Source organism: Apodemus sylvaticus, chromosome 20, assembly GCF_947179515.1.
Source record: "Apodemus sylvaticus chromosome 20, mApoSyl1.1, whole genome shotgun sequence".
Classification (NCBI taxonomy): domain Eukaryota; kingdom Metazoa; phylum Chordata; class Mammalia; order Rodentia; family Muridae; genus Apodemus; species Apodemus sylvaticus.
In genome coordinates this window covers 1,372,570-1,394,864 of record NC_067491.1, presented here as the reverse complement: position 1 = coordinate 1,394,864, position 22,295 = coordinate 1,372,570, and the positions used below count along the sequence as shown (strand labels likewise).

General features: G+C 56.6%; 1 protein-coding gene across 1 annotated transcript; it reads right to left on the bottom strand.

Annotated features, from left to right (window-relative positions):
* Positions 1 to 1,467: 1,467 nt before the first annotated feature.
* Atp8b3 (ATPase phospholipid transporting 8B3) lies at positions 1,468 to 19,069 on the bottom strand. Its single transcript, XM_052165833.1, has 27 exons — positions 19,024 to 19,069; positions 18,524 to 18,615; positions 17,587 to 17,700; positions 16,898 to 16,996; positions 16,642 to 16,703; positions 15,938 to 16,010; positions 15,771 to 15,841; positions 15,395 to 15,477; positions 13,301 to 13,459; positions 12,858 to 12,946; positions 12,251 to 12,441; positions 11,907 to 12,115; positions 11,361 to 11,392; positions 11,109 to 11,265; positions 10,694 to 10,882; positions 10,364 to 10,476; positions 8,928 to 9,092; positions 8,730 to 8,841; positions 8,022 to 8,097; positions 7,844 to 7,943; positions 7,348 to 7,714; positions 7,040 to 7,263; positions 6,189 to 6,272; positions 5,494 to 5,733; positions 3,900 to 4,038; positions 3,661 to 3,788; positions 1,468 to 2,294 (listed from the first exon to the last, which is right to left on the bottom strand). The coding sequence occupies exons 1-27, from the start codon at positions 19,067 to 19,069 to the stop codon at positions 1,686 to 1,688; spliced, it is 4,023 nt and encodes a 1,340-aa protein (XP_052021793.1). The 3' UTR covers positions 1,468 to 1,685.
* Between the last annotated feature and the right edge of the window lie 3,226 nt (positions 19,070 to 22,295).

The window sequence follows — 22,295 nt, the reverse complement described above, 5'->3', positions numbered from 1 at the left end:
CCGAGGTGGAGAAAGAAGGCGGTGCAGGCCAGCCGGGGCCTCCTGTGCTTCTCGCTGCTCCTTCTCTCCCAGGCCAGGTTGCAGGCTGCAGCCAAGGCTCAGGACAGCAGGCCGCATGCAGCAGGACTGAGGAGTCAGGTGTTCCCACCTGCGGGACTGCAGCCCAGGATTCTGGGACATAGAAGCCTAGATGCTTTGTCTTGTTCCCCCAAAATGGTTCAAAGCTTTTCCGGGTGGGCTTTTCTGGGTTGCCCGCCAGACTGAAGGGTGGCTGTCGGTGGGTTCTATCTCTGGGAATGGCATGACTGAAGGCCTCCTGAGTATTTTCAGTGAAAAACACAAAACAGGGCTGTGTCTGGGATCATCCAAAGGCTCCAGACCCTACGGGAAGACTGAAGGGCAGCCCTTCCCACGCTGGCCCTCAGGGGACGGGCTTGAAAAGCTAGAGGTAAAAAGACAAGTGAGAGGGGCTGGAGAGATGGCTCAGCGGGTAGGAGCACTGACTCTTCTTCCAAAGGTCATGAGTTCGAATCCCAGCATCCACATGGTGGCTCACAACCATCCATAAAGAGATCTGACACCTACAGTGTACTTACATATAATAAATAAATAAATATAAAAAAAAAAAAAATTTTATAAAAAAAAAGACAAGTGAGAGGCAGGCGGCCGCTGCCGACGGCTGCCGTGCAGGCTTCTGTCTTCATGGTTTCCTTCAACACAGTATTGCCTAGCCATTCAGTTTCATAGTTGTGTGTGGGGGCAACTGTGGGTTGGTACACATCCTGGAAAATAGGACTCTGCTAACCAAATCACAGCAGAGCTCCCGGGCAGGAGGAAAAGAAGCCAGTCGGTCCCTGCTCGCCCCCGTCTATCACGGAGTGCCGTCACCCACTCGACCTTTCCCGGGTCAGGTCAGAGGCTGTCAGCCAAGCTGATTGTGAGGAACCACACCAGGTCCTGACATGTCTCCTCTAGTCACTGCTTCAATCGAGGGAGGCAGCCTGGAGGAGGAAGGGGCGGGAGGGTACTGGGGTGCAGTTTAAACCAAGGTTGGTATGGGGTGAAGCAAGAGATTAGGCAGAGCCTGATATTTTCATTTCTCAAGAACAATGAAGCTGTGTGCTTAGAAGAAAAGAGGATGGGGGGTTCAGGAAGAGGGGAGATGGGTAGGGGTTTTCGGAGGGTTTGCGGAAAGGGGATACCATTTGAAATGTAAATAAAGCAAATATCTAATTAAAAAAGGGCGGGGCTAAAAGCCAACAAAATATCTTCCTGCAATTACATGGCTTGACCAGTAGGGGATCAGTGTTTTGATTTTCTTTTTTTGTTTTTTTGTTTTTTTGTTTTTAAATCCTTGGAAAAGAATGTTCCCTGGATTCAGATAAAAGAAAAGATGGAGAAGGAGTGAGCCCAAAGAAGCCCTGGGGCCAGAGGGACCCTGTTTTATTAGAAAAAGGCAAGGATGTGGCCCCCTCTTGTCTCTGGATGCTGTTGCTGACTGGCTATGCTTGCTGCTGTAGGGCCAGGGTAGCTGTACACTTGAGCTGCTGGGAGATCGGACTCTAAGGGAACTGACACGCTCGCCATGGGAGGAGGTGCCTTGCTCCTCGCTAGGGCTCTGCGCACTCCCAGGTGACTGTTGCATTGTCCTGCAAGACTAGAATCTCCCAGCAACGGGCTTCTGGTCAACTGGAGGTGTGACTGTTTTGCTCTGTGGGGACTTGCAGCTGGCTCGGCTTAGAAGAGGATGAACCCTTCCAGAGCGGGCCCTTCCGGGATGAGGACCGGACATCCATGCGCTCTGGCTGGCTTGCCAGAGTATACTGTGAAGGCGCACTGTAGAAGGCCTGGTCCTCAGAGGAGGACAGCAGGAGATGCCCAGAGGTGGTGCTTGTAGCGGCCGGTAGCTTCTTAGTCTCAGAGTCTATGTGAGTGGTGGCCTGTTTCTCCACAGTCTGGGTGCTAGCGTTGGGGTGGACCTCTTCCTGGGACCCCTTCCCGAAGTACTGACGTCTCTTCTTGGCCAGAATGGAGATCTTCCGTGGATTGAATATTGAATCTTTGTTTTGCGAGGGTATGTCTTCGTCAGATGGCTTTGGGGACTCACAGACTATGTCCCCGCCACATTCATCTGTGTGCGTTTGCCTGCGCAGGATGGTGCCCTGGGTGATAAGGTTTGCATAGCCCTCACGGTGGGAGAAGGCATAGCTGGAGCGGCGGGCCGGGATCCCGCGGCGGAGATGCCGCATGGCCGGCTCCACGGCCACTTCCTCACTTGGGGCCTCCTCTTCCTCCTGCAGCATTCGGGGGACAACAGGGTCACCTGCAGCCCAGTGGCTGCCACTCGGAGCTTCCAGCCCTGGTCCAGCCACCTAGGGTCTGACCTGGAACCGGTTCTGGACCGACAATCAGAGTCTTTCACTGGGGGCCTACAAGAGGGTTCGGCGGGCGGAGACACATGCGGCCAAGCCTCACATCCTGCATTCAGTCTCGGTGACCCACAGAGTGGACAGAGAGAGCTGACTCCTAAAAGTTGTTCTCTGACCTCCACAAATACCCCACCGCACGGGCCCCTCACCGAGGCCCTCCAGCCCACTGTCACTGCATAAAGAAATGTAGATTTAAGAAGACTCCCTCCTGAGGGGGACACTGAGGTCAACAGTCTTTCCCTGCGGCCTCGCCCTGTACTTTATCTCAGAAAACGAAAATTAACAAAAAATTTTAAATGGAACCATTCCAGTTTACCATATGGCGCTGGAGAGGCGGCTCAGCGGCTAAGAAGAGCACTGGCTGCTCCTCCAGAGGAGCCGGGTTCGAGTCCCAGCACCCACATGGCAGCTCACAACCATCTTGAACTCCAGTTCCAGGAGAGCCAGTGCTCTCCCCTGGTCTCTGTGGGTACCGGGCCCTCAGTGGGTGCACACACACAGAACATATACATGCTTTTTTAAAATTACCATCTCAGCTGGATGGTTTCTCATCCTCATAAGGATGGTTTCTGGCACTGAGCACATTCAAAAAGCTGTGGCTTCCAGAACATTCCATCACCCCAGGAAGACTTATCCCTGTGAGAAGCTGTCCATCTCCTCCACAGCCTTTGTCATCCAAGACTCCACCTCCCACCTCTGCATTTCCCTGTTCTGGACACTTCCTGTCAGGGTGCCGCCCTGCGTGGCCCTGTGAGTGGCCCTCTCGCTGACCTGTATGTCCCAGGTCCCGTGGCCCTGCGTGGCCCTCGTGTCCCGCCCTGCGTGGCCCTGTGAGTGGCCCTCTCACTGACCCATATGCCCCAGGTCCCTCTGCCCTGTGGCCTGACGTCAGACATGTTCGTTCTGGAGACTGAGCACAAACCCAGCACACGGACAGGCCCCGTGTGTCACTCCACAGAGGACAAGTCTGGACAATCTCCCCAGAGCCCTGCATCCTGCCTCAAAGTGCTTCCAACTTCCTATTTCACTTAAACCATCCCAGAAGCCATCCTATTGCCTCCCTGGGCTCTGAATGACACAAGGCAAAAGCCTGAGGGGCACCCTAAGATAGACACAGTGCTCGGGGGTTTGGACCCTTGAGGAGGTTGGGAAGATCTGTCTGCACTGTTCCCAGGACACAGAGTCTGTGACAGCGGGGTGGGGGTGGAGGCATTCCCCAGCTCTCTCTCACCTTGGGGCGCCGTTTCACCACAGCTCTATGGATCATGCGCATGGCCAGCATGGGAAGAGTGTTCAGAGCCACGTTGAGCACAATCACCAGCAGGCTGGAAGGCTGGCGGAGCACATTGTAGTCAGCAACTGGGGGTGAAGCAGATCGTGGGGCATGAGTGTGGGCCTCCCCCCCGCCCCCAGCCACAGGACACTACCCTGACAACTCCCTTCCTCCAGACGATGCCAATGGAAGCTCACACAGAAATGGGAAGGTCTTTGGCGAGATCTTGTACATCCATAGACTCTGAGTGAGGCTTGTCATGATTACATAGGAGCTGAGGCTGAGCACGACGGAGCCCACAAACAGGAGCGTCCAGTACTTTACGACAAGCATAACCTGGACAGGGAGCCAGGAGGTCAGCAACGGCAAACAGACGGGAGGCGGGAGGCAGGGCTCCGGTGGTGCGGGGGCTCTGGACAGGCCAAGGACACAGGCTCCAATCTCCAACACCCATACAGAGGCCGAGAGAACAGCTCGGCACTGACACGGAGGTGTGTGGGGTTCGCTGGGCTTTACAGCCTAATTAGTTGTAACTTCAATGGGAGAATCAGTCTCAGAAAAACAAGGTAGAGCCCTGGCGGAGATGGTCCAGGGGGTAAACTGCATGCTGTGTAAGTCTGAGGACCTGAGTTCAAATCCCCAGCACCCTTGTAAGGCTGGTTGCTGTGTGTGTCAGCAACCCGTCACCTATGGCTAAATGGGAAGCAAAGACAGAGATCTGGAAAGCCCGTGACCAGGCAGCTGGATCACATATGCAGCGGTAACATTTCCTCCCAGATTACACTTCATCCTGCAGGAAGCTCCTTAAGCAAGAAGGAAAGGACCAGGAAGAAGCTTCAGGAAGTCCCTGAAACAGACCAGTTTACTAGGCCCCTCCCTCCATGCGAGTCCCCTTGGGAAGCCCAGATGCAAAGATGCTGAGACATCTGAGCTGCCCGGGAGAGGCTCAGAACAACCAAGCCGCCTGCAGGGCCACTCTCCAGCCTGTCACACGGCCTGCAGGCTGTGCAGTGTGCTCCAGGTTCCCAGCTTTGGGAGCCGTCGCCCACGCTGGGGGGGGGGGGCCTTGGGATGCAGCTGCCTCCAAGTCATCTCTGCCCCCTAGGTCACCCCAGTAAACCTCACTGGTTTGCCATGCTGGCCCTTGGTCGGATCCGTACTTTAGTCTGCCTTAGGCTCCCACCTGGGCTGAGTGGATGTGTGAGGTGCATCTCCCTGAAGGCTTGTCACACAACAGCAGCACTGAGCAAGTCCCTTCCTCAAGCAAAATTGACATCCCCGACTTCCGTGGCACATGGTGCGCAGTCGCGCTATGCTGCACATACCACAAACATGCTAACAGCATTTCTGAGTTGGGCATGATGATATACACTGTTAATCCCAGCTGTGTGAAGGCATTATGCAGGCAGATCTCTGTAAGTTCGAGACCAGCCTGGTATACAGAGCAAATTCCAGGACAGCCAGGGCTGCACAGAGAGACTCTGTCTCAAGAAAGCAAAGCAAAGCAAAGCACACTGGCTGCTCTTGGACAGGACTGAGTCTAGACCCCAGCACACACCCGTTGCCCCATAGGCAGCTCTAACTCCAGCTCCAGGGACTCTGACACCCTCTTCTGGCCTCTGTGGGTACTGCTGCATACATGTGTGCACACCTACAGGGGTGCATACACATGCACATGCGCATTCACACACAAGTTAAAATGAAAAGAATCGCTTTTTTCGAGGCTAGAATAAAAAGTCAGCGTCAGGCAGACGCCCCCCTGGGATCTCAGGGTTCATGGTCCCCACCTACCTCCAGGGTGATTGACAGCAGGCCAGATATCGCCACCAGTACCCCAAAGGACTGGTAGTCTCTAGAGCTTCCGGTCCTGGACATGTGGGTGCTGACCAGAATTGTCACGAAGAAGTTGATGAGGGATGTGACAGTGCCATGGGCGATGGCTTGCATGAAGATGCTGTAGTTGAACAGCTCGTCTCTCTGGCCAGCCACGTACAACTCGGGCATCTTTAGGCTCTTCTCTGCAGTCACATCCTGGACAGGAGGGGAAAGCTTTTAGGGAAGTCTGGGCATAGGGGCTCAAGAACTTCTCCAGGAGCTCAGCATGTGGTGACATGTATTCAAACAAGACAACCCAATCTTCCTTCCCTGCCCCCCCCGTCACCTCCCCCCCCCCGTCCCCACACAAAAATTAGATGTGAGTTGAAACTGCCTTTGTTCCCAGTCCCATGATCCAAAATGTTCCCTGTGATCCTCTCCCAAATTAATGCCCTCGGGCAGGCTTACTCTGGGTAGTTCTGGGTCGTGGGTAGGAGGAACAGGACAGATCCTTTCTTCCGGTCCCCCTCTGAACTACACAGAAGGCTGGAGACCCCAGTTCTCAGAGTGCAGGACTCTCTCCCTTAGGAGGGCGCACCCTCCGGCAGACCCCCATGGGATAGAGCTCTGGAAGCAGATGGACCGCTGGGGTAGACGCTGCAACCGCTCACCTGCTCGAACAGACCGATATACAGGACTGGGAGCGTGGAGTACAGCAGGTTAAAGAGAGCCAGGAACCAGCCTTCATACAGGGGCTGCAAGAGAGGGGAGGCCTCGGCACATCAGCTGCCGCTGCGAGCCAGGCTGTGGCGAGGGCGGTGGACACTGAACTCTGTCACAGGAGGCTCTGCACGCAGACGCAGACGGAGGGAATGAGCTGCTGGAATGCTCTGGAATCCACCAGGTTTGATTCGGACTAAAGCAGCTAGAGGCTAGCGAACTGGAGGAGGCCTAGGGACAGCTCCTGATGCCAGACCTAACAGAGCTGAAACCACCTTTGGGAGGGAGGCCAGCCTGGGGTACAGTTGGTGATCCTCACCTTGCCTAGAAGCAGCCCCGGGTTCCACCCCAGCAGCACGTGGCTAAACGGCCTCCCCTCCAAGGTGGTAAGCACAGCAGGCGAGCACTCCACCAGCTGAGCTACAGCCCCAGCCACTCATTTTGCAGTCCTGAAATAACTACCCTAGCTTTTGAAAGCTGTTTGGCTTTCAACACAGGGTTTCTCTGTGTAGCCCTAGCTGTCCTGGAACTCACTCTGTAGACCAGGCTGGCCTTGAACTCAGCAATCCACCTGCCTCTGTCTGACCTTCCCATACCTGATCTGCCCAGGTGGTCCTTGACTAGTGGCAATCCTCCTGCCTCAGTTTCCCAAGTGTTAGAATGACAGGCATGTAACAACACGCCCAGCTTGAACCCCGGCCTGTGGGCTGCTCCAGGTCATCCTCGTGCCCCCATGCACCCCCTTGTGCCCCCGTGCACCCCCTTGAGCCCCGCGCACACACACCCCCGCGCCCCTGCGCACCTGCGCAGAAAAGCCATTGAAGATGGAGAACCATATCTGGGCCATCATGCTGGCCACTGTCTTGTAGAAGAAGTAGCGCAGGAACTTGCAGACTCGCATGTAGGACCAGCGCCCATGCACAAGGAGCAGCCGCTGCAGGTAGCAGAATTGGGCCAGCACGTAGTCGCTGTTCTGAACCGCCTGCATACCCTCCTGGCCTGCCAGCCCTATACCAATGTCCGCAGCTGCAGGGGCCACAGCATCTCTTCAGCCATCGGGATCCAAACCCCAGATTGACTCCCTCCACCCAGCCAAGGCCCACCACCCACTCTTGATCATGTTCACGTCATTGGCTCCGTCTCCGATGGCCAGTGTCACCACCTGCTGGTATTTCTTCACCAACGCCACCACAAGGGCCTTCTGCTTGGGCGTCACCCTGCAGCAGATGACAGCCTGGCATTTGGAGGCCAGGTCTACAAAGGCCCTCTCCCGCCGCACCTCGGGGCTCTCGCGGATCTTGGAGGCGACTGACTGGGACGTTGTCAGGGAGGGCCTAAAGTTTCTCCACATCTGGGAGATCCTCCGCGCCTGGAGGAAGTCTAACGCGGACACACCCGGCTCCTGGGTGGCCTCATCCACCACTGCATTCTGGACCAGGGCTCGGGGCTCCTTGCGCAAGGACAGGAGCAGCTGATCCTGGGTGTCAGGTGTGGGGGATGGGATGGGGAAAAGGGGCTCGGGTCACCAGGCCTGCATCTCTGTTCTTGGCGTGTCCCCCACCCCAGGTTTCACCAACCGGCCGCTCCTCTCCCCCCAGTGACTCACCAAGAATTCTCCGTTGATAACCAAGGCCATGTTGTGGCTGGTCATCATCTTGAACGCCCTCTGGTGTACGTTTCCTTCCCAGTAGTTCTCCAGTAAGTGACTGTAAGGAGATGGGAAAGTGGCACCATCGTCCTACCCAAGGGGCAGTGGGTGGGTGCCAGGGAGGTCACCTGCTTACTTGATGTCCTTCTCTTCCAGAATTAACATGTTCTCCGACAGCAGCTGGCACGCAAAGCCGATGTTCACTGCGGTTTCTGCAAATCCAGCCAGGTTGCAGGCGCTTAGCCTCAGCGCCAGATCCCGGAGCCCCACCCAGAGGCCCTGCCCACCACACAGCCCGGGTTGTCCCTTGCGGCCTCTTTTCCCCCACCCACCCATCTCCTGGCTGTCTGTAGTGATTGGTCCAGAGCCCAGTGTCAGGGTTGGCCAATCAGAGGTGGCCCTGGGACTTTGGGCTGCTGGGCCTGAAGAACATGAGGTACCTGGGAGGTGGGATCAAGGCGGGGATCCTGAGGCCCACCACACTTTGAGCAAACATGAAAGTGTCATATTTACTTGAAAGAAGCAAAAAAATAAGGCAAAACAGAAAATAACCAAAAATTAAAACTTCAAAAATTGTCAAAGTGGGCGTGTCTAGACGTGGATGCAAGGGAGCCCCAGGACACCCCTTCAGGGTTGACCTGGAGGTCACTTTAGGGTAGGTGTGTTGCCAAGGGTGTGAAGGGGACTCCACCGGTTGTGTGATCGTCACGACAAAACTCTCCTGGAGCTCAGGGTTTGCATGTGGCCTGCCCCACTCCTGGGGACGGTGCCAAGGACCCCGCGGCTGAGGGGACAGCATCCCATGTGCAGCACGTATTCTGGGGCAGCAGAGCCTGGGACCCACCTGGCTTGTCCCCAGTCAGCACCCACATTTTAATGTTTCCCTTCTTGAGGCACTTGATGGTCTCGGGAACGCCATCTTGCAGCTTGTCTTCAATGGCCGTGGCTCCCAGCAGCTGAGGGAGGCCAGCTCAGGTTCAGGGATTGAGGCCCTGATGAAAGGAGCCCAGCTGGCTGTCCCCACGCCTCCCCGTCCACCCACCTGCAGGTTCTGTTCCATCTTATTGTACACCTGGTGCAGGGCCTGCGCGCGGTTCTGCAGCAGCAGAGCAGCCTCCTGGTGCTCCGGTTCCCACGCTCTGTAGGCGTCCTCCGCCACATCCTTGTAGGCCAGGCACAGGGTGCGCAGGGTCTGCTCTGCAAAGGCCTGCAGCAGCCGTGACCGTAAACCCCCGACCCTGTCCTCAGGCTCCCCCGAGGCACAGTGCCCTCACACCTCTGAACCTCTGTGCAGATAGCACCCTCTCTGCTAACACCTTCCTGTTCACGGTTTGACAGCTAAGGCTACCTGAGTTCCTCATCCTCCTGACTCAGATCTCCAGTGCTGGAACAGCAGGTGTGTGTGTGTGTGTGTGTGTGTGAGTGTGTGTGTGTATTCTCTCCAGCTACTCAGTGAATTCTAAGGTTCCCCACCACAGTTCCAGGACTTGTCCTAACATTGCCACTAGGAGGGCACACTTTTGACACCCAGAATTCTTGGGGGGGCTCTCCCTCTCTGTCCCTCAGGTAGATCTGAAAATATTCACTCCTTGAGGCCAGGGTTCAGGGAAAAGGATCCTGCTGGGTTCTCGTGTCCCTTGTTCCTGCTATGGCCTGAGAGCCTTGGGCCATGGCTGCTGGCTTCTGGAGTGCAATGGGTGGGAGGCCAGGCATGATTGTCGCACAGGGTCTTTTTGGGACGAGCACCCCAAACATGTTTGTGTTCCTCACTAGACTCAGTTTTCCCACCTACTCCATGGAAAGCTGACCAATCTGACTGAGCCCCCCTGGACTCTGGGGTTCATTCAGAAGGATTGGAATGCCCTCTCCCCACATCAGAGAAAGGCACCCCAGAACCCTTGGGTGCACAGAAAAGGGTGTGCCAGACCAAGGCAAAGATCATTCCAAGTGGGAGAAGGCCCCTGGAGGCGGGCTTTTGGCTGACCCTCAAGGAATGAAGAGAGTTGACAGCCTTCATCAAGGGGCGCATGCGCGGAGGCTCTGCCTGTCACCTGAGCTCAGAGAAGGTGGGAAGCAAGAAAGCTGATTGCTGGGCCAGCAGGAGAGGCCGAGGGCTATAGGCCAGCAGGAGAGGCCGAGGGCTATAGGCCAGGGAGGAGAGGCCGAGGGCTATAGGCCAGCAGGAGGGGCCGAGGGCTATAGGACAGCAGGAGAGGGGCCTTGGGTCTCAGAGCCTGGACACAGCTAGGGAGGAGCCAGGGGAAGGGGGTGACAGAGGTCAGAGCCCAGCCCACCCTCAGGTGTCCCTGTGTGCAGCAGAAAGACACTGCAGACTTTGGCACCTCTCAGCTTCCGTATGCAGTCAGGAGTAGAACAAGGGACAATGTTTTGTGTGATGAACGACCCTGCCCAAATGTACGTGGCTGCCTCTAAGCATGTGTGTGCTCACGCATGCACACACGCCAGCAGGACACTCACAGCTAAGACTTCCTCCGTGGTGGCCTCCATGGCACCCTTTCTGTGAAGACGCTCCAGGATGACGGTGTCGGCACCCTTCGTGTAGAGGCAGATGGAGCCCTCTGGGTTTCGGACTGTGGAAAGCGGAGGGTGAGACATGGTGTCTGGCCAGACAGTGGTGGCGCACGCCTTCAGTCCCAGCACTTGGGAGGCAGAGGCAGGAGGATTTCTGAGTTTGAGGTCAGCCTGGTCTACAGAGTGAGTTCCAGGACAGCCAGGTCTACACAGAGAAACGACATGATGTCTACATGCTCACTGCAGCAAAGCACGGGTGCGTGGGGAGGGGCTCACCCAACACTGACATCCGTTTGCGAACACTGTTGAAATCCATCATGGCCAGAACCTGGTACACCCGCTCTTCCCCCAGTTCCACCAGCGTGATGGTGTCCTGGGTCCGAGACAGAAACACGTAGCCAAAGTTCCGGGCAGCAGTGACCAGTGCCTCCTCATCAGGCGATGCAGCCTGGTACAGCAGTTGATCTAAAAGACAAAGGATGGAGAGGCCTTACCTCTCAGCATCTGGCCCTGTAGCAGGGGGTCGCAGGGCTGATCCTAACTTCAGCTCTGAGGCAATGAGAAGCCACAGTCCCTGGGGGACCAGAGGAGCCTGGGAAATGGGCTGAACAGCCCTGGGCCCAAGAGACCATGCTGTGCGAGTGGGTACCCGCACAGCAGGAGGAGAGGCAGTGTGTGCCTGGCCACTCACTGTCTTTCTCCTGTACCATCACGGTGTGGCAGATGGCCAGCAGACGCCAGAACTCCTGTACTGCTCTGTCCCGCCGGCCTCGAACCAGGGATTCCAGCTCCTTATTGTAGAACTGGAGTTTGCCATCAGCGAATGGGTTCCAGGCATAGGGGTTCCGCTGGGGGACAACAGGGCACAGGGTTCAGCGATCTGCCACCAGCCCCATCCAGCACTCCCACGCTGCCCCAGTAAGGCAGGACACGCAGAGCTCACCTTTCGGAGCGTCCCATGTTCATCATCTGAATCTGGGGAAAGATCTCTGCTTCAGGAGTCAGCTTCCCCCAGGAGGTCACATTTAGGAACCCCCTGGTCCCCACCCCAAGCTCAGGTTTCCAGGGGAAACCTAATACTATCAAGTTCAGGACCACATCTGGTTCTTACTCCAGATGTTGATCTCCCAGGACAACCTCACTAGGAAATTGAGGGGACAGGGGGCAGCGGGCAGGGGACAGTGGGCAGGGTGCAAGGGGCAGCGGGCAGGGGACAGTGGGCAGGAGGCAGGGGGTGGGGGCAGCAGGCAGCGGGCAGGGGGCAAGGGGTAGCAGGCAGTAGGCAGGAGGCAGCGGACAGGGGACAGTGGGCAGGAGGCAGGGGGTGGGGGCAGCAGGCAGTGGGCAGGGGGCAAGGGGTAGCAGGCAGTGGGCAGGGGGCAGCAGGCAGTGGGCAGGGGGCACAGCGCAACAGGCAGGGGGCAGGGGGCAGCAGGCAGGGCGCAGCAGGCAGGGGGCAGGGAGCAGGCATGTAGGGTGCGGGCATCACCATAGATGCAGCCGTTGATGCAGCACTTCTTGAAGGTCATGATGTTCTGTGTCAGCGTCCCGGTCTTGTCTGAGAAGATGTACTGCACCTGGCCCAGGTGGTCATTGAGGCTGGTGCTGCGGGCCTTGGCTGGCATGTCCAGTGGCTCGTAGTACATACTGACGTCCCAGTTGATGAAAATGCTATTGCCTAGGTAGATGAATTCAGCGCTGCAAGCAGCCAAGTACTTGTTCAAGTCAGTGATGCTCCGACTGCCACGCCCCATCTGGAGGGGCGTCCCCCAGCCCTGCTGCCACGCCCCGTCTAGAGGGGTGTCCCCCCAGCCCTGCTGCTCTGGAGCTCACATGATGAACATGGCCATGGGCACCATGACGCTGAGCAGGATGAGGAAGCCCCAGAAGATGAAGAAGGACTCCATGGCATCGGTGCGCACGTGTATGGAGGACAGGTAGTAGTGCTTGGCCTTGAATTCTTTCACCATCAAGGAGAAGCCCACTGTTAGCAGCATGGACGCAATTACCAGGGACAGGAAGATCTGTGAGGAGGACGGAGACGGGTGGGGGCAGGAAGATCCCAGCCGACCCGCAGACCCGCCCAGGGTGCCCAGGCTAAGGGAAGGCCGGGGGTGAGAGGGTCTCTCAGGACCAAGTCCAGCTTTGGCCTCTTTGTCTTTAATCCACGCTGGGCTCTGAGTCCTGATCCTCCTGCATCAGGCATTGTCAACATGAGACAAAGGAGCCTGGGGTAGGCCTACCATCCCGTGCGCCAGGTGCAGGCAGGGGCACAGGAGCTCGAGGTTACTCTGGACTATATGGCAAGTCTAGACTTATTTTTAAAATAAACAGGAGGAAGAAAATGGAGGAAAAGGAGGAAACGGGGTTCAGGGCATCTGCAGAGGACTGGAGCCATCACCTCGCGCCTCAGAGACCCACAGGAGTGCCGGCTCCTTACCATGATCACCAGCTTGTTCATCATCAGGTCCAGTTTGGTCCTCTTCAGATGAATCTTCCCACAGTTCTTCATGATCTTTGTGTCTAAACCTGTAAGATTAATTTCCATCTGTAATATCCCTACCTATCAATCAAACATCCATCCAACCTTCTACCCACCCACACAACTGCCCACCCACCCACCCATCCATCCATCCACCCACCCACCTGCCTATCCATCTCCCAGTCCAGTCCCTCCCCCTCCCTCCGTCTGCCCACCCTCTTACCCTATACAACAACATTCCATTTTCTTAAGGATGACCAGAGTGCTGACACCTAACCATCGGACAGCACCCAGAGCCTGGGTCACACACTACATATGCGTCACTCATGGCAGGCTTCTGGCTCCTCACCAACTTCAGGGTCCTCCCTCAGTGCCCCAGTCCAGACGCCAGTGTGCCGTACCAGCGTAGATGACCAGGCCATAGCAGGTGTCTGTGTTGCGGATCTTGCAGCCACGGAGGAGGAGGTTCCCGATGTCCAACGGGTACTTCCTGCTGTTCCACTCCAGGCTCCCCACAAAATGATGCATCCGGCTGTTGGGTTCCTCGCAAGTCACTGTACCTGTGGGGACCCAGTGAGCAGCAGCCAAATTACAGCCTTGGCACTGGCCGTGGCCTGCGTCTCCCTGCACATTCCTATGACCATAGCTCAGGCCACCCTACTGGGTCCATCGGCGTCTCTCAGCTTCCTCCGAAAGGCTCCGAAGTCAACCTGTTGGCCTTGGGTTTCCCATGACTGTCCTTATGATCCAGTCACCACCCCTCCCTCCCTAGCCTCTGTGTGGTTGAATCTTGGATGGAGGTCGCTGGGATGTTCATGCCTCCAATGACATCAGCGTCTGCGAGTGTCCCCTCCAGGGACACCCCTGTGACCTTCCCTGGCCTGCAGAGAGAGAATCTGCAGGAGGGGGAAGGCAGCTCTGCTCTGTGCATTTCAGTAGCCAGTGTAAAGTCGGATGCCAAGTGGTTGGTTACTTTAGTTGTTAAGCATGCCACAGTGTGGTGAGATGCGTTCTGACAGCAAAGCATACGGAGGCTCCTTGAGGAACAAGCAAGGCCTGCATCTAGACCGTGTGAGGAACATAAAGATGGGTTCGATACATTGAGGAAACTGTCACAGTAAGGGTCTGGAGAAGGGTGGTTTCTGGCCACACAGGACAGAGGTCAACAGCTGGCAAACATGTGTGCTCCCAGCCTTCTGGGCGGAGAACAGGCATCGCATCCCTTCCTTACATGCCTAACATCCCTGCTTCCCCTGGCCGTCCTCTGTGCCTCTTACACCCCACCATGCAGTGACCCCCCACGGCCTGGCCCGACGCCATAGTGCTTGCTCATTTAGTGCGTCAGGCAGGAAGGAGGACGTGCCAGAGCAGATTGTCTGCGGGGCGCACGTGCAGGCCCGCCCTGGCCTTCCATCAGCTCTGTGGCTCCTGGGTGTCCTCCTCAGAAGGACAGTGTTTCCTTTCGCCAACAAGAGATTGTCCTTGCAGAAAATCCTGGGGTGTCTGGGTTCCAGGAAAGGTGCTGACCCCAGAGTTCTCTTGCCTGTTCTCTGTGCCTGGCCTCCCCGTCATGGGTCACGTGTGACCACTAGGCCCTGTGCTGTCAGGGCAGCAGAGGATCACAGCTGGCTGCTGCCCACCAGAGTCAACTGTCCTTTTATCTTTTCTATATTTTGTTGAATTTTTTTTTTTCGGAGCCAGGGTTCCCCATGTAGCCATGGCTGCCCTGGCTCACTCTGTATCCCAGGCTGGCCCTGAACTCACAGAGATCTGCCTGCCTCTGTTTTCTGAGTGCTGACTTAAAGGTGGGTCCAGCCATTTTGCTGATTTTTTAAAAAAAGTTTTAAAATTTTAAAATTTTAATTACATGTCTTGTTTTTTTGTTTGTTTGTTTGTTTTGTTTTTTTGGTTTTTTTTTTTTTTTTTTTTTTTGGATTTGGGTTTTTCGAGACAGGGTTTCTCTGTGTAGCCCTGGCTGTCCTGGAACTCACTCTGTAGACCAGGCTGGCCTCGAACTCAGAAATCTGCCTGCCTCTGCCTCCCAGATTGCTGGGATTACAGGCATGTGCCACCACCACCTGGCTAATTACACATCTTGTATGGCTGTGTTCACATGTATGCCAAAGCCTGTGGAGCCCAGAGGCACTGGATCCTCTGGAGCCGGAGTCACATCTCTCCAGCTCTCAAATCTGTGATCCTCCTGCCTCAGCCTCCTGAGTGCTAGAATTCCTGTAATCTAAGGAGGGTTAGCGAAGCGGAGTTGAATGCGCAAGCCAATGGGCCGTGGTTGGAAACGACGCATCCGTCTCTACGGCACTGAGAGTAGACCACCTTTGCAAGAACACAGGCAGATGCCTGTGTCTACTTGCCGGGCCATAGCAGAGAGTAACTGCACTCAGGACACACACTGAGCTCTACAGGACCCCACCCACTGTCCATCTTACCCAGCAAAGGAAGTGTGGAGAGGCGCACACAGGGCCACCTCCAGCCCTTACCCCGGAAGGAAGCCATCTTCTTCGGGCTGGTAAGTTCATGGTGCGTGACTGTCAGAGCCTGCCTGAACTTCAAGTTGGTCTCCCTGGGGACAAGAGGGGCATGAAAAGCCATGGCTAGCTGTGCATGCCACCCTGGGGTGAGAGGCCACACCTCCTCCAGGCCCTTGACTACCTTTACTGAGCACCTGTGTCAACAGAGGGCAGGGCTCAGAGAGGCAGAGGGTCTCTTCTGAGGCCACACTGCACCTCTGCCCAAGGATCAAGCCTGGCCACAGACACCTGAGTGCCTGGAAGGTCTGGCTGGACTGTCTCTACAGCCACAGGGGCAGCAGGGTCCCTTTGACCCCATGGCCCCAGAGGTGACATGGCTTCTTACCCGTCAATGTCTGCAGTCTCCACGTAGCACAGGCTACTGGGCTCTGTGCTGGCCAGCAGGAGCAAGTCAGCCTGGGGAGGGGCAGAGAGGAGTCAGGATCGCTGGAAGACCCTCCCCCAGGAGTGCTCCAGGTTAATTGGGGGTGGGGGATGGGGAGTGGCGCTCACCGGGACAATGCTGTCTTTGCTGAGACACACCACGTCCCCCACACATAGATTCTTCCATTTCTTCCACAGGAAACTATGAGGAGGGGATGCGACAATCATGGCACGGCATCTCCCGATGTGGCTGGCCTGCGCTGGCCACCTGAGGCCATCATTTCTGCTGCACCATCATCCTGCAGGGCTCAACTCAGCAGCAGTGGCCTTCCCTGACCTCCTCACGCCCCACCAGAGGGTTCATGTTGCTACGCAGTGCTCCCCAGAACTCTGGTGCTCCCCAGAGCCTCGGTGCTCCCCAGAGCCCCAGTGCACCCCAGAGCCCGGGTCCACAGCCCTCCCCCTTGAGGGGCTGAAGTCTATACTCCACAGAGCTGTTCTGTCAGGTCCCCAGACTCTGTCCCCATCCCAGAGCCAACTCCCAGCAAGGCAGACAGCAGGATCCGGCTCAGACTGGCTGAAATGTACTTAGTGTGCAGTCTCATTAAGTATTATACCAAACCTCTCTCATCGTAGGCTGTAAGCTGTAATCTGAAATAAACCCTATCTCCTCAATTGCTTTTGGTTATGGTATTTATCTCAGCAACAGAAAGCAGTCTAGGACAGTACAGAGCATGCTAGGCAGCCAGTGGCCTCCCTGATGTCCCCAGAAGCCCACCCCGTCCGTCCCTGTGCTGACCGCCAGCCTCACCCGTGCTGACCGCCAGCCTCACCTCTTCCCCTTCAGGATCTGGCAAGGCCTGTTGTTGATGATCCTGTCGCTCCTGTGTCGACCCTGGGCCAACAGATCAGAGAGGTGGTCCCGCCCCTGTGCCCACTCTGCCTGGTCCCTGCCCCATTTCCTGCCCTTAGACAGCTATGCCCACCGCCCGGGAGGCCCCCTGGGCTCACACTCTGCACTCTGTTTGTGGTCTGTGGACAGTTCCAACCTTCTGCTCCCTGGCCAATGCCACCCTAGCCATCACTCACAATGTCATCCATGAGATCGCGGGTGGCCCGGATCACAAGCAGGCAGACCAGAGGCGCAAAGAGCGTGAACCAGGGCAGTGTGGAGATCTCAGGGATGCTCTGTGGGGAGCAAACGTCATGAGCTCCACCTTCAGACCTGACCCCCATCTATGTCACCTCCAGGCCACCACCCTGGCTTTCCAGACTGCCACTGCTAAGTGTTCTGCAAACTGAGGCCAGGGGAAGGGAGGGAGGCTGGCTGACTCCCCTGAACACATAGGGGCTCAGTGCATGTTTTGTAGCTTGATGACAGAAGGCAGGGCAGACATGAGGTGCTGGGCTGGTGGGGTGCTCTGGAGACACTGCTCGGGGATGGAGGCATCCCGGTGTAAGGCACCACCTTCTGGACCCTGCAGTCAGCATTTACTGAGCACTTGCAGAAGGTAAAGACTGAGGCAGCATTGGCTTTGTCTAAGTGCCTGGTACAAAATCTCTCTCGCTTTGGCTTTGGGCACACGTGAAGCCCCTCCTTCGTGCTAGTTGCTGGCAGCTAGCACACAAGAGGGGAAGTGCAAAGGATTTCAGGCAGCCCATCGCCAGCGTCTTCGGTGAGAATCCACAGGGTGCACAGGAAACCCCACACAGGGACAAACAGTGGAGGCTGCTGTGACCCTGAGGCCCCGCCCCGCCTGCCCACTAACTCCGCCCACCTGCAGGATGATGATGAAAAGGAAGTAGAGATTGGACACACGACGGAACTGCTCGTACAGATTCAGAGGCAGGAAGGAGAAGAAGTTGTATTTGGCAGTGTGGATGGCGTTGCTCTAGAACAAGAACCATCAGTTGTTGGCATGCGGTGCTGCCCCGGTGCAGGAGCCCCAGAGCCGGCCCTGCCCATGGCATCAGTAAACATACACTAAGCCATACTGAGTGCCCTGCCAGTCAGCATTTACTGAACACCTGCCGCCTCACAGAGCCAGCAAGGCCTCCAGCAGGCATTAATTCAGGTTCTACTTAGTGCAAAGTCATGGAGCTGAGTGAGACAGCTAGAGATTGTAGGTATGCCTGATGGGAGTCCTGCACTGTCAGCCGCTGGATTAGCTCACAGGGAAGGAGGCGAAGTGAAGAGACTTGGTGAGAATAGACATCAACCTGTGGTGGCACAGGCCTGTGATCACAGCACTTAGGAAAAGGATCCCACCTGGGCGACAGAGGGAATTCAAGATCACCCTGAATTTTAGTAAAATATGTGCTGGGGGCGTGACTAACTAGGAGTTGTAGCCCCGCCTTCAGTTCCCCGCCCCCGCAGTGAGTGGTCTGGGGCGTGGTCAGAGGATGGAGCCCCTCCCCTCAGCCTTCAGGAGACCTGTTTCCTTTGCTATTCCTGCAAAAATAATTAAACTGGGCCTGGTGCTGCTGGCGCTAATCCTAGCACTAGGGAAGTTGAGGCAGGAGAATAAGGAGTTTTAGTGCAGCCTAAGTTACCTAGTGAGATCTCATTTCAAAAAACAACTCTGAGAACTCTCAGGGTGGCTCCCTCACCCCCTACCCCTGCCCCACACCAACTGGGGTCAGGCGCCGGGAGGGCGGGCCGGCGCCCGGGGAGCAGCTGTGCCGCCAGGGGCAGCGGGCGGGCGGGCGGCTCACCTTGTACTTCTTCTGCCTCCAGCATAGGAAGCCCTTCTTCTTGAACTGCTTGTGGTAGGCTCGGTTATTGGCCTTCACCTCCCAGGTGAACTCTGCGGGGAGACAGCGGGAGGCTGGAGCTGCTGGGGCTCGGCCAGGGACACCCGCCAGAGCGTCGCCCTGGAGCCCGAGGGCTAATAGGTCCCCAAGGGCCCCAGGTACAGTAGATGCCCACGTAAAGCCAGGAAGCTGGTAAACAGCAGGACTGGACAAGGGAGCACGGCTGAGCCCAGCCGGTGCCAGCACCGGGCCAGGTGGGTGGGAGGCAGGTGGATTACCCTGTGTGCACTACCCTCAAACCACTTCCGCTTAGAGACCAGGGTCCCAGGAACTAACTCCTCATCACAGGACAGACTGAGGACATAGGCCCATTTTAGTCTCTAGTGAGGGCTGAGGGGTACCCCTCTGTCACCCCACTTCTCCCTCTCCATCCTGCCACATCGGTGACGCGGGGACCGCACCTGTGTCTTTATCCTCGTGGTCCTCCCCAAGGTGGACATCATCCATGCTGGTGGGGCTGTGGAGTCGGGAAGAGAGACCCCTAAGTCACAGTCACCCTGTCTGTCCAGTCGTTCTGGACGGTGTCTGTCACTGCCCTCAAGGACCTTGAGGCCTGCTCTCTAAACTCCAGCCTCGAAAGCCAATCACAAGGGAGGCTGAAGGCGGAGGATGGCTTCAAGTCCCAGCCTGGCCCGGGGTGAGAGGCAAGATCTTGTCTTGGAATAAAATAAAGGCAGGGGTGGGGGTGGGGGTGGGGGTGGGGGGTGGGATGATGGGGTGGGGGGTGGGGGACAAGGGGAGGGGGAGGGGAAAGGGAGTTTCTGGAAGGGAGACCTGGAAAGGGGATAACATTTGAAATGTAAATAAAGAAAATATCCACTACAACGGAAAGAAGTAGCCCTAGGAGTCATGACAAGTTAAAGGTTGGGTACCCCTTAGAGGTTGGGGTACACCTTAGAGGTTGGGGTACACCTTAGAGGGTCAGTCTGTCATCTACAGCTCACCTTCTCGTGTCTCCCTCACCACTGCTCTTTGCCTTTCTATGCCCAGCATGACATCCCGCCCCCATCTATAGCTGGTCACCCGGGGTGAGGGGCCCCACCCCTTGGCATGCTGTAGCCTCCAGTCCTCGTGAGGAAGCTGTGGCCGGCCCCTCCAGTCTCCTCCGTGTCCCCCGTGTTCCACCTGTTCCTGCAAGGCCCACCCAGCACCCCATACATGCTCGGCCCGTGTTTGCTGACTGACCCCGTGGAGCTGAGGGGTTGTATACGGGACAGCTCACGGCTTGCGTTAACATGACAAGCACAGAGCCGTGCTAAAATAGATCTGGTGTGTTGGCGCAAGTCTTTAATCCCTGTGCTTGGGATACCAGTCAGTGGATCGCTGTGAGTTCAAGGCCACTCTGGACTACATAACAAAAAAGCTTGTCTCAAAAAATAAATAGCCAGGCAGTCGGTGGTGGCGCATGCCTTTAATCCCAGCACTTGGGAGGCAGAGGCAGGTGGATTTCTGAGTTTGAGGCCAGCCTGGTCTACAGAGTGAGTTCCAGGACAGCCAGGGCTATACAGAGAAACCCTGTCTCAAAAAACCAAAATCTAAATAAATAAATAAATAAATAAATAAATAATAAAACAAAAAAGGACGGCAGAAACAAACGAAGCAGTCTGGCCTTGGGACTGCTACGTGTAGTGACAGGGTCTCAGTCTGCTGCTGCTCCTGAGCCTGTTCTGCTCCAGCCTCCTGAAGGAGCTAGGACGGCAGAGGTGCGCTACCATCCCTGGCTGGTTCTGGTAACTTAAGATGGCATTGTACCTGTGACATTGGTCCTCCCTGCCCGCAGATCTTTAACCAACATGCGAGCACTCACCCCATCGATGCCCCAGCTTGCCACTGCCCCCCACTGTGCCCAGCTTGCAGCCAGCCCTGCCTAGATGCCTTCCTCACCCTCCAAACCTCACTCTGTACTTCCCAGACCGGCCTGTGGGAATCATGCGCCTCCTGAGGGCGTCCTGAGCAGCTGGGGTGTCCCCCATCTCGCCTCTGGTCACCTGGCTTCTAGAGCTTGCACTGTCTTGATGCCTGCTGAACCCACTTCTCCCCCAGGACAAGGATGGCTGGCGTCTGAGTCCAGCGTTTCCCCAGGGCATCTTGGGGCTCCGCCTTCTCCCGGCTGAGCACCAGCTCTCTGGCCTTTATCTGATGAATGTGTGAGGAAAACTGAGGCTGGAGAGGGCGTGGGAGGGACGGGTGAGGAGATCTCGATTCTAGAGAACGCTCTAGTCCAGTGGTTCTCAGCCTTCCTAACGCTATGACCCTTTAATACAGTAGTTCCTCGCGTTGTGAACACCCCAAGCACAACATTGGTTTTGTTGCTATCTCATGACTGTGATTTTGCTACTGTAGTGCAGCATAATGCAAATATCTGTTTTCTCGGAGGGTCTTAGGTGGTCCCTGTGAAAGGGTCATTTGACGCCTCCGGGTTGAGAAATGCTGCTGCAGTCAGTCTTCCTTTCCAAAGTTTTCCCAAAGTTTCCAAAGTCTTCCTTTTCCGAAGTGTTACTGCCCACTCGCCAGAAACCTCATTAGCAGTATCCCCAGCGGCCGTGACGCACAGCCCCAGTGCGCTCTAGTGGTCACCACTGTCGGTAAAGCCCACCTAGGTGTCTGGTTTTATGAACCTCAAGGGGGCACCATCTCCTGCCTCCCGTGCTGACACCCCAGGCCCGAGACCCCTCCAGAGCCCAGAGAGGTCACAGTGGCGCCCAGGGATGCACAGCTCGCGAGCATCGGCGCTCACCTGCGAGGGCCGGGCTTGGTGGGGCCTGGCTGCCTAGGGCGGGCCGCCAGCGGCGTCCAGGGCCGCCGATGTTGTGGAGCTGTTAGCCTGGTGCCAACGGGTCTGAAACGGGCGGCGCGGGCTCGTGGGGCGGGGCATTGAGAAGGGGGCGGGGCCTGCCAGAGCCCTAAGGCCTGAAGCTGAAGGGCGGGGAGAAGGTTAGGACCAGGCGACAGGGGCGGGGCCTGGAGAAGGTGGGGCCTAGTTGAATGGCACAGAGGGTAAGGGTGGAGCCTGCTGCTATGGGCGTGGTTGGGTTCTGGGGGTGTGGTCGGGTCTCGCGGGCGGGGCCTTGTCTTATGAGCTAGGCGGGGCGGTGCCAGGCATTGTGGGCGTAGCCAACCCTGTGCTACAGGCCATGCTTATGGGTGGAGCAAGAACCAATTGTGCCATGCATTATGGGCGGAGACCAGGCTTCCAGGAGGGTCTATGTGTGGTGGATAAAGCCACGCCTCATGTGTGGAGTTATGCCTTGTAGAAGGCATAAGGAAGGAAGGAGAGGGTTTTGGTACGCCTAGAAAGGACAGGGAAGCCTTGGGAAGAGGTCAGGCAAGGTCTGGAATCTCTGAGAGCGAGCTAGGCGAAGATAAGGCCAGACGTAGGAGAACTGAGAAAAGGGTGAAGTTATGATTCAGGGAGGCAGAGTGCAAAGATGGGAGAGCCAGCCGCCAGAGCAGGGCATAGCTGGGGTATCAGGGAGGGGCCTGGAGAAGGTGGGTCCGTAGTCTGAGCTTCATTCAGCAGGGCAGGAGTTAAATTCAAGCTGGTCTCAAGCTTGATATGCAGGGGAGGGCAGAAGATGATCCTGGACTTCTAATCCTCCCACTCGTGATGACAGGCACGGGCCACATGGAACCCAGGGTCTCAGGCCAGCAGCTACACTGAGCCACATGTCCT